The following is a 10,843-nucleotide window of genomic DNA, read 5'->3' as shown; positions in this document are numbered from 1 at the left end:
GTTTCTGTTAAAGAAACTGACTTTATTTAGTTGAAAAGTGTCTCCTGGGTAAAGTGAAGAACGCCCGTACAGACTGGCTTGGGGAACGAAGTGCCGCGGGGCGGAGGGGGCAGGTCTGTGACCCCAGAGAGCACAGGGTAGGAGAGAGTTCTTTCGGCCCCGCCTCTTGCTCCTTCCTTGGCACAAAGCTCACTTCACTTCACCCCACTCCAGGAGAGGAAGGAGGAGAAATGGCAGCAGCTCAGGAAGAGGCAGTCAGCTTGGGACAGAACCACGGACAAGCACTACTTCCAGACTGGAACAGAATGCAGGGATGCTCAGTCCTAGATGTGTCAGAGGTGGTCCTCAAGGCCAGAGGTCAGGAACTAGGGTACTGGTCAGAGTTAGAAGTCAGGAGGTCAGAAGTCACTCTCTGGGGTCAGGGGGCAGAGACAGGAGTGCTCCTCAGGCTGAGAGGGTGGGGGGTGGGAAGACGGTTCCCCGGAGTCAGAGTTCGGGACTTGGGAGCTGCCCTCGGCCCGCTCCACTCCGCAGGCCCCCAGGCCCTCTGAGTAGAGCTCCTGGTTCTGCTCCTTCCACCTGCGGAATTTCTCCCCAGTGAGCTCGGGGTCGCCTAGCACCTCCTCCAGGGCCTGCAGCTCCTGCAGCTTTGCCTGGAAGAGGGGTAGGGGTTAGGGCCATGATCACCCGGGGAGCGGGCAGAGCCTGAGTCCAGAGCTAGCTCTGGAGTCCAGTGGCCTAGAACCCAGCACCTGGCCCGGTCCAGCCCCCATCCTCAAATCGAGGGCCTGGCTCCAGGAACCTAGAACTCGGCCCAGTCCACAGCAGAGCCCAGGGCTGAGGGCCAGGAACCGAGCCGAAAGCCCCGAGCCCAGCCCCTAACGGTGCCCTGCGCCCGCTGACCTTGAGCGTGCTCTGCAGCGCCCGCACGCGGTGCACTCGCTCATTGAGCTGGGGGTCTCGGTTGCGCCGCATGAAAGAGCTCCGCCATTGCTCGTGAGTGAGGGGCTGTGGCCTGCCCAGGAAGGACACGCCACCCAGCCTCAGCCCCCGTACCATTCCTTCCAGGGCCCCTTCGCTGCTGTCTGTGGGAGGGGGAGCAGGGTGAGCGTGTGCCCGCCCCCGCCCCCAGCCCTCCGTCTCGGCTCCCAGCACACACACCGCCCCCCCCCGCTTGGCTCGGCACCTGTCGGAGGACCGAAGGAGGTCTGTGGGCTGCCCTCCGTGAGGGCGGCCACAGGTGATGTGTCTCCGTGGAGCGAACTCCCAGCTTGGGCCGGGCTGGGCTGGGGGCAGGGTGGAAGGAGAGGAGGGTATCAGTCTGAGTTCCACGCCTGCCCTTCACCCCGCGTCAGCTCCTACTCACCGAGGCTGAGCAGGATCCTGCGTCATCGTCGGGGTCTTCTGCTTCCGTCTCACTGTAGCAGTCTGGGGTGGGCAAGAGTGGCTGGGGAACCCACTCAGCTTCACAGGGTTTGGGCAGGCCAGGGGGTGGGCTCGGGGGAATTGAACTCCCAGCCCCCATCCCAGGGAAGGCAGAGGCTCAGGGGAGACCCAGCCCTGTGAGGCACCCACCTTCCTCTCGGGGCAAGGGGGCGCGGCCTGGAGACCGGTACTTGGAAATGCAGGTAATGAGATGGCGCACCCACCTGTGGAGGGGCAAATGGGTCTCAGGGAGTTTCCACTTACTGTATGCCAGGGGCTTTCGCCTATATCATCTTCTCATTTAATCCTCAGAGCAACTCTGAGAGATAGGAATTCTTACTAGTCCATTTTAGAGAAGATGAAACTGAGGCTTAGAGGAGTGAGTGTCTTGTTGAGCCGTATCAGCGAGCTGGGCTCTGAATCCAGGCTCCTGAGCCCAAGCCCCTGGGCACTCCCGTGCAAGCTGTGGAGGTGAAGGGGGTGGCACTCACATGCTCAGGTCCGTCAGGGTATCAGCAGCGAAGATGAAGGGTTTGTACACGTTATGGGTGAGCTGGAACACACTGCCAGGGAGCACAGGGGCCTCACTCACCTGGGGGTGCCCATCCAGAAGGCAGAGAGGCTGGACTGGGCATCCCAGCTACCTGCTGCCCCCATCCGCCCCTCCTGTCACCCACCTCTCCCTTTCTCTCCCCACCCCCAGCTTGTCACACCTCAGGACTTAACTATTTTTTCTTCTGATCTTGTCCACTTTCCAGACTGTAGTTGGAGACATTGATGAGGCCCTCAGCCTTCTCATCCTGGGGAGATCATAGTGTGAGGGTCAGCTTGAAGCCCCAATACCCTCAAGGCCCGGTCAGGCTCCTAAGGGCGGGGGAGGGGAGAGGGCATTTCCTGGGCTCTCTAACCGCTCATCTCTCAGTGCCCAGAGCTCAGGGCAGGAAGCTGGGGTGAGGTCAGGAGGTGTGACCAAGGGGGTGCCTCTGAGCCTGGCACGGGGAGCCAAAGATATCCAGAGAAACAGCCAAGGAAGAGGAGCCCCCTCATGCATTTGCTCCATCACAGACACAGACAAAGCTGCTTTGCAAATGCTCCTCTCCCTGCCTGGTTTTCTTTCTCCTTTCCATCTGACTAACTCTCAGGCACTGATTTTTCAGGAAGCCTTCACCACTCTTCAGGTGGACTGGCCACCTTTGCTGGGTTCCCACCCACCCCTGGCTCTTCTGCCATCATAGTTTGTGTTCCCATATTGTCCCTGAGTGTGTATTCATCCCTCTCCCCACCAGCCTGAGTAACGGAAACGGTCCAATTCTTCCCTGTGGCCCAGGGCCCGGCCCAGAGCTGGGTGTACAGTAGGCACCTTGAATGTTAGTTGAATGAATAAACAATTGCTTGAACGGCCCATAACTAGGATGAACAGATTAACAGAAGAGGAAGGAAAGGCAGGTGGAATCAAAGAGATTCTACCCGGCCTGTGATACCTTTTCCAGACCGCTTTTATACACACATCTGCTCAGTTCTCTCTGAGGAGTGTCCCCATTTTACACATAGGAACACTGGGGCCCACCTGTGACCACAGATGGGAGTGGACCGTGGAGGAGGGACAAGAGCCAAGGCCCTGAGGTGACTCACTTGCTGACCTGTGTGTGTGTATGGGGTCTCACCTGAGGCTGGCGGTACCAGTAGAGCGTGTGTCCCTTGAGCACAAACCAGCAGCGGCGCCAGCGAGGGCCCATGAAGCCCCCGGGCACCTTGCGCAGCAGGAGCCAGCCGTCACAGTCAGGCCGGCCCAGCTCCCGGCAGGACACCCGCCGGCGGCTCAGCTGCGTCGCCACGCCTGCAGCAGCACATCGCGGCTGGTCAGTGAGGGGCTGGCGGGGTGTCCCGGACCCCCAACCTGCTCCCTTGCCCCCCACAAGCACCCCCAGCTGATATTTCTGAACCCATGCTCTGGGCTCAGAATGTTACACGTGTCACTTCTGAGGTGGGGATGACTCTGCCCATTTTAGAGACAGGGAAGCTGAAGGTCAGAGGATGAGCTGTTTGTCCGAAGTCACAGAGCTGGCGAGAGGCCCAGGCTGGGAGCATAGGTCTGTCTGACCCCAGAAACAGAGCTGTTTCCAGGAGAGGCTGTGTGTGAAGTGTGTGTTGGTGTGTGGGGGGGGTGGTCTTGCCCAGCACTGTAAAGACTTCTAAGAGCTCCTCCTATCAGGGCATCACCCCCACCCCGTCAGGTGCATTTCATACCTTTTGATTTCTTGCGACCAGGGACAGGACTCTGAAAAGACCACAGGAGGTTAGAGAAGCGTATGGGTTCAAAGCCACACCCCCCTCCTTGCTGAGCCCCAGAGCTTACCTTGTCAGGGTGTTCTGGGGGCTCTGGAGCGTCTGCTACCCCAGCTAGGAGTGTGGCTGAGGGTGCATGGGGGCTGGGCAGGGGCTCCGGGCCAAGGGAGGTCGAGGCTGTCAGGGAGGGAGGAGAGAGAGGGAGGGTCCCTGAGCTCAGACCCGGGCCCAGTGGTAGGGGCGGGGTGTAAGAGTCCAGGGTCAGGCAGCCCACATGCCTTGTCCAGGGCATCTGCCGACTGGTGGGGCTTTGAAATTACCTGTCCAGGCAGCAGGGCTGGGTCCGGGACTTGGGTTTGAAGTCAGGTTGGAGGCGAAGACGTCTTCCGATGGGGCCCTGGAGAGATCAGGGAGAGATGAGGTGAGCCATGGCCCACCCGCCAAGACCTACCCGGGGCCAAGACCTACCCGGGACCCGAGCCTGTCACCTGGGAGACGGCAGGGCCGGAGCCAGCGATGGGCTCACTGGGCGTGGAGGGCCCAGGGCCTGAGGAGGGCTCTGAGGAATAATCAGAAACACGTGATGGAGCTGGCGACAGACAGGGGTCTGAAAGCAGACTGGGGGCAGGGGCGGGCGGCAGGTACCTGTGAGAGTGTCTCCGGCTCTGGGACCTTCTTCAGCACTAAGCTGACCCCGTCTGGCTCCCGGAGCAGCTCCCTCACCACGTTTTTATGGGGCCAGCCCACCTGGGGGACAGGGCAGAGGGCAGGACAGGGATGCTGGGCGGGACTGAACTGGGCAGGAGGCTCTGAGGCAACCCGACAGCCCTTGGCCTCAGAGCACTCCCTCAGCCTCCCGCTCAGCCTCACCTCGTCCTCCTCCAGGAAGCCTCCACGAGCCCCTCTGACCTGTGTGAGCTGGCTGGCCTCACGGAAGGCAGCTCCCACAGCCTTGGTCTCCCCAAGGGAACCTCCCCACCCACCGACCTGAGTTCTACTCAGGACCCCCTTCCGCCCACCACGCCCCTCCCCTCACTCACCACCACCTGCTCATTGATCTGGACAATCTCGTCTCCAGGCAGGATCTGCAGCCGGGAATCAGTGGGGACCTGGTGGGGGGTGGGATTCAGAGGGTGCACCCTCATGGGGCTGGAAGCCGGCTTGGCTGGCAGGTTGGAGGGCCACGGGGGTGGGCGGCTGAGAAGGGTGTAAGAGTCTCACCTGGGTGCCCACTCGAGACACAAAGTGCAGGCAGTTGCTGGTGGTGTAGATCTCCAGGCCCTGCAGGGCAGAGGCTGCAGTCACTAAGGGTGTGGGGACCGCTGGACCAGGATGCCTGTTAGGCACCAGGACTCACAGGTGAGTGGAATGGGGGAGAGAGCTGGCCTCAGCTTGGCACCGCTCGACTTGCTGTGTGACTTCGGGCTCAGCGCTGCACCTCTCTGAGCTCTGCCTCCTCCTCCCCTAAGGGCTGAGGGGAGCGGGTTGCAGACTTCTGAGGTATGAGATTCTCAGCAACTTTCCTGAAGCATCTCATACCTCAGGGACAGAAGCGGGACAGGGCAGGGCTGGGGCCTCTGGTTTTCCCAACTGGTCAAAGATTAAAGCAAGAAAGTTCATGTCCTCTCCCCTCTCCCCTAGGTCCGTGTCCCAGGGCTGGGATGTGTCACCTGAGACCACACCAGCTGCAGCCCCTCAGGACCGGAGAAGGGGCTGAAGGACGGTGAGACCCCAGGGAAGTCCTCTGGGCCTTTAACATCTGTACAAAAAGTCCCTGGGAGTCCACTGGTTAAGATTCCATGCTTGCACTGCAGGGGGCGCAAGTTTGATTCCTGGTGGGGGAACTAAGATCCCACATGCCACGCGGTTCGGCCAAAAAAAGAAAAAAAAACAGGGCCTTCCAGCTGTGACAGTATAGGATTCTGTGGGATCCTAGAACCAGATTTCAGGGCCCAGACAAGGCTGCCGAGGGGTCAGGGGTGAGAGTTGAGAGGTCAGGGCTCACCGAAGGATCGTCCAGCGGCACGTGCTGGAGCACGGCCTTCTGCTCCAGCAGCTCCTCTGGGCTGCAGCTCAGGATGTTGCGGCAGATCCCGGCCACGTGGCTGCTCTGGCGGATGGAGAGCAGGATGTCTAGCCTGAGCCCCGTCCCACCCCATCCCCACACCCCACTCACCCCCCAGACTCACAATCCTCAGGACTTTGCTCTCCTTCTCAGCCGCTGGACAGTCCTGGAAGCAGAGTGAGCAGGGCGCACTGCCTTCGCCTGAGGGCAGGGGGATTCCCTGCAGTCCCTCCCGGCGTCCCGTACCCTGGCCCCCTTCCCAGAACTACATGGCCTTAGAGCTTTCGCCCCAAGGTCTCATCCCCCTGACGCCAGGCCCCCAGAAGTCACCACACATGCCCTCCCCCGCTCCACCCCCTCCTGAGAATCAAACTTCCTGTGTTGCCCTCGCCAGTGAGAGCTCCCACACCCCCATCACCCCCTACCCAGCGGCCGGGCCTCCTCTCTTTCTGCCCTCGCCTCTTCCAGCTCTCACACCTGATCCTGTGCTGATTCACAAGTTATAAAAAGCTCTAGCCTGACTTGGTCTCTACAGCCTGGGCCAAGCCTGGCCTCTGGTCCTCCTACCTCCTGCAAGGCCTGGCCCAGCTCCCCGCACAATTCCCCAATCTCCTGGCAGGATGAGAAGTCATTTAAGTGGGAGAAGAGGTACCTGGCAGAGGGAAGGATGGAGCAGTGGTTAAGGAACTGAGCTTAACAGTCAAGCCACTGAACCACCCTGCGCCGGCTACGCATCTGAGACTCTGATGGGTTTCGATTTGGGGTAAAGGAGATGACTGATACATCTAAAGACCTTAGTCAAGTGCCTAATAAATGCCAGGCACTGTTCTAGGCACTGGGGAGACAGACATGAAACATCTAATTACATCAATAATGATTTAACTTCTACTGCTGTGAAGTGTAGGGAGCTCTGAGACTGTGTAACAGGAAAGGCTTCCCCGAGGAGGTGACATTAGAGCTGGGACCTATGGGACAAGCAGCGGCCAGTGAAGGGGGTAGAGAGCTCTTTATATAATGCTGTTGATGTGACTGTCATGATTACAAGCTGGAGGTGGGGTGGGAACCCAGGCAACCCAGTGCCCCTACACAGACCAATTAACCTCTTTGCCCAGTTCCACTATATCTGAACAAGAGCAAAGCTCTATTTTTCTCTCCCAGGTCCCAGAGGAAGCCAAGGATGAGAAGGGTCCCCTCACCAGTTACTCAGACCCTAGGAGGAGACCGAAGTACCTGTTGAGCCAGAAGAGGAGGGAACGGGCCTCATGCACCAGCTCCGTGGCTGCGCTGAGGACATCTGCAGGAGGCTCAGCACAGCCCCCCAAGCGACCTTGGACTAAGCTCTGGAATGCCCGGATCCCCTCCAGCAGCCCCTCTGTCAGGCTCTGCAGGTTCTCTGACTGTAGCCCGGAGCTCTGTACCACAGAGGGGCAGGTTAATTCCTGGCAGCGGCCAGCCCCCCATCAGCACCCCCAGGGTGGGTGGAAGCTGCAGCCAGTGTGGCCGCCATTCACTCACCAGGGCCCGGAGCTGTTCTACCCCTTCCAGGATGAGCTCCTGGTGGCCCAGAGGCCACACAGTTAGAGCTTCCAGGCTTCGGGGGCAGAGCTGGAGCAGGTACTTGCCAGGCAGCTCCCAGTCCTCAAAGTGATAGTCCTGCAGGGAATCATCGAGGCCTGGTGGAAGAACGAGGGTCAGCATGGGGGAGCCAGGGGGGGTCAAGGCCTTTCTGATCAGTGCACAAGTCCTTCTCCTAATGACCCTGAGACCCAGGCAGTGTTCTGCCCTGCCCATTTCACAGATAAGCCTACTGAGTTGAGAAGTAGGGTCATATAGGGCAGTGGTTCTCAAAGGATGGTCCCCAGACCAGCAGCCGCAGCCTCACTGGAAAACTTAGAAATACAAATTCTGGGAATTCCCTGGTGGTCCAGTGGTTAGGACTCAGTGTTTTCATAGCTGTGGCCCGGGTTCAATTCCTGGTCGGGGAACTAAGATCCCACAAGCCGTGTGGCATGGCCAAAAAAAAAAAAAAAAGAAAAATAGCCAAAACATGGAAACAACCTAAGTACCCACTGACAGATGAATGGATAAAGAAAATGTCTCACACACACTCACACACACACACACACACACACACACACACGGGAATATTATTCAGGCATAAAGAAGGAAATCTCGCCATTTGCAGCAACATGGATGAACCTTGAGGGCATTATGCTAAGTGAAATAAATCAGAGAAAGACAAATACTGTATTATCTCACTTACTTGTGGAATCCCAAACACCCAAATTCATAGAAACAGAGAACAGATTGATGATTGCCAGAGGCAGGGTATGAGGGGGTAGGGAAAATGGGTGAAGGTGGTCCGAAGGTACAAACTTCTATTTATAAGTCAGTTTGGGGGATGTAATGTACAGCATGGTGACTATGGTTAGGATTCTGGGCTTTCACTGCCATGGCCCCCGCTCAAGGCTCAATCCCTGGTCAGGGAACAAAGATCCCGCAAGCCACACGGCATGGCCAAAAAAACAAAAACAAACGAATTCTCACATCTGCTGAATCAGAACTCAGGGGCAGGGCCCAGCAATTTGCATTCTAACAAATCCTCCAGGTGTTCTGATGCTGCTGAACTCATGCTTGATGGGGCTTTGGAGTCAGGGAGACCTGAGTGACAGCAATTGAGCTTAATTACTTAATTACTTAATTACTCCGTGCCTCAGTTTCCTCACCTATAAAATGGGGAAAATTAAAACACCTACCTTCTAATCATGTGTATTAAATGACACGACACATGTCAAGCACTTGGCCGACTGCCTTGGTTCATGGTAGACAGTCAGTAACAGCCCCCGTATTATTATTGCCAGACTCTTTACCGTGATCCCCAAGGCCCTGTATGATGCGGCCGCCACCTGCCTCTACAGTCATCTCTTGGCGCACAGCCCCTCAAACTAGACGCTTCAGATCCAGAGCACTAACTCCCTGCAGCTCGTGGAATGCTCTCTTGCCTCAGGGTCCTCAGATGTGCTCTTCCTTCCGCCTGGACTGCTCTTACAGCTCCTTCACGTCCCTTTTCATCTTACACCTTCCAGGAAGCCTTCCACAACTCCTCAGGCTGGGATGGGGGCTGCTCTCACTGCCCCTTGCACTTCCACAAACCCCTGCATCAAAGCACTAACCTCTCCTACTTGATCACGAGCTCTTCAAGGACTGGGCCTTAAACAAGTGTTCATCTCTAATTCCAGCCCAGGCCTCTTACAAGGTAGACACTCACAAGTAAGAAAAATATCTAGTGAATGCTTACTATGTGTTAGGAAAAATTTAGGGGCTTTATACATACTAACACATTTAATCCTCACCGAATCTAGAAAGCAGAGATACTGTTCTCCTCATTTTACAGGTGGGAAAACATACAAATAGAGGTTAACAGTTAGCTTTCTCACTCTTTGAAGGAACCCCTGCCATTCCAAGCCAGGGTCTTTTGGGATCAATAGCTCTCCCTCATTCCCCGTGTGACATTAAGAGCACTTGACTAGGAGTTCGTGAACCTGTTGCTCCGTGGCTCTGGGCGCTCGAGCACCTCCCTTCCTGTGCACACAGCCAATGTGCCGTGCTGCCTCCCTCCCGACAGACCCTGATGAACTGCACGCGCCAGGCCCTCAACATGATCGTCTTATTTGATTCACTTCATGAGATCAGAGTTGCCCTTGCCATTTTATGGATAGGGAAACTGAGACTTGTGGTCACTCAACTGGTGAGTGGAGGGGCTGGGCCGGAACTCAGTCTGGGAGTCTGACGCCAGCCCTGAATCCCTGCTTTCACCGGGGCTGGTCACCCTGAGCCTGCCCTCAGTGGACTCCGGCTGCCCCCTCCACTCTGGCTCCTCCCTGTAGGAGGAGTGTCCTGACTCACCTCCCGGCTCCCAGCTGCATGTCAGAAGGTCTTCACTTCTCTGAGTCGGCTGACAGTCTGGGACCTCTCCCACCCAACTGGGCTCATCCCCCCTGGAGGCCTAGGGAGGGGCTGTGCTGACCCCTCCAGTCAGGCCGGGGCTTCTGCTCTCACTGGGAGCTTCGGGGTGGGGGGAAGGGAAAAGACACCCCACCGGCCCTATTCCAAAGCCTCAGCAAATCACTTCCTGGCTCAGTGTGTAGTTTTCGGCTTCTGAAAAATGGGTTTAATGAGAGCCCACTGCGCCCTGGGGCAGAGGGAAGATGAAGGAGATACAGTGGGGGCGGGCAGCTGGGGAGACACCGTCTGTGTTCCCTACACAACCACTGCCTCCCCATTGCCACCCTGGAGGCTTCTTGGGCTTCTGGAGGGATGGGAGACCCCCTCTGGGTCCTCCGGGGGGGCCCCCCGGGGTCATGTCCATTATCCTTCTGCCAGGCTCACGGCAGGCACTGTAAATACTTGTTGACTGACTAACCAACTGACAAACTCGGCAGGTCCTTTGTCCTTTTCCTCTCCCCGTCCCGGTGCCCCTCACGCCCGACGCTGCCCCAGCCCCACCCACCTCTCAGCCAAGCCGCCACCTTCCCGGGGGTCCAGGTCGCTACTGGCTCCATGGCCAAGTTCGGCTTCTCGGATCCGCACCAGCTCCGTCTCGCCCGCGCAGGAATTTCCGCTCCCAGAGCTCTGACCTGGGGAGAGGCTGGGCTGGGCTGGGGGCGGAGCCCTAGCATACCTGGGCCCACAAAGCTGGCTAGGTGAGGTGCTGTGACAGCCACTGGCCCACTGCCTGTCCACCTCCTGCCCTGCCCTTCAGGCATCCTAGGGCAGCTGGGCTGCCAGACCTGGGAGCGGTGCCACTGATGTGTGACCCAGGGGACCTCAGAGCTGGCCTGGGATCCCCGCCCAAAACTGGCCTCAAATGGCAGGGTGCGACCCTGACCTTCAAGGCTCCTCAAAAAGGGGCCAAAAAGTGAGCAGTGAGCACGGTAGCAAAGCGCAGAGGTTAGGAAGCCAGAGCCTGGGTGCAAATCTTGACTTGGCAGCTTGTTAGCTGTGTGACCAAGGGCTAAGCTTACCCACCAGGCATCACTTTCCCTGTCTGTAAAATGGATATAATAG

General features: G+C 57.9%; 1 protein-coding gene across 1 annotated transcript; it reads right to left on the bottom strand.

Moving 5' to 3' along the window:
* Positions 1-31: 31 nt before the first annotated feature.
* Positions 32-10,542, bottom strand: CNKSR1 (connector enhancer of kinase suppressor of Ras 1; the record flags this gene model as incomplete). Its single annotated transcript, XM_082615136.1, has 21 exons — positions 32-653; positions 904-1,085; positions 1,187-1,286; positions 1,367-1,428; positions 1,576-1,649; positions 1,917-1,988; positions 2,152-2,225; positions 3,090-3,262; positions 3,673-3,703; positions 3,782-3,888; positions 4,032-4,108; positions 4,200-4,270; positions 4,357-4,458; positions 4,752-4,820; positions 4,933-4,992; positions 5,717-5,821; positions 5,901-5,942; positions 6,344-6,428; positions 7,007-7,188; positions 7,292-7,449; positions 10,287-10,542. 21 exons carry the CDS (start codon positions 10,540-10,542, stop codon positions 399-401), a joined length of 2,337 nt encoding a protein of 778 aa, XP_082471262.1. The 3' UTR covers positions 32-398.
* Between the last annotated feature and the right edge of the window lie 301 nt (positions 10,543-10,843).

The sequence above is a fragment of the Mesoplodon mirus genome, assembly GCF_964341445.2.
Source record: "Mesoplodon mirus genome assembly, chromosome: 3".
Lineage (NCBI taxonomy): Eukaryota > Metazoa > Chordata > Mammalia > Artiodactyla > Ziphiidae > Mesoplodon > Mesoplodon mirus.
This window is presented reverse-complemented; position numbering and strand designations above follow the sequence as displayed.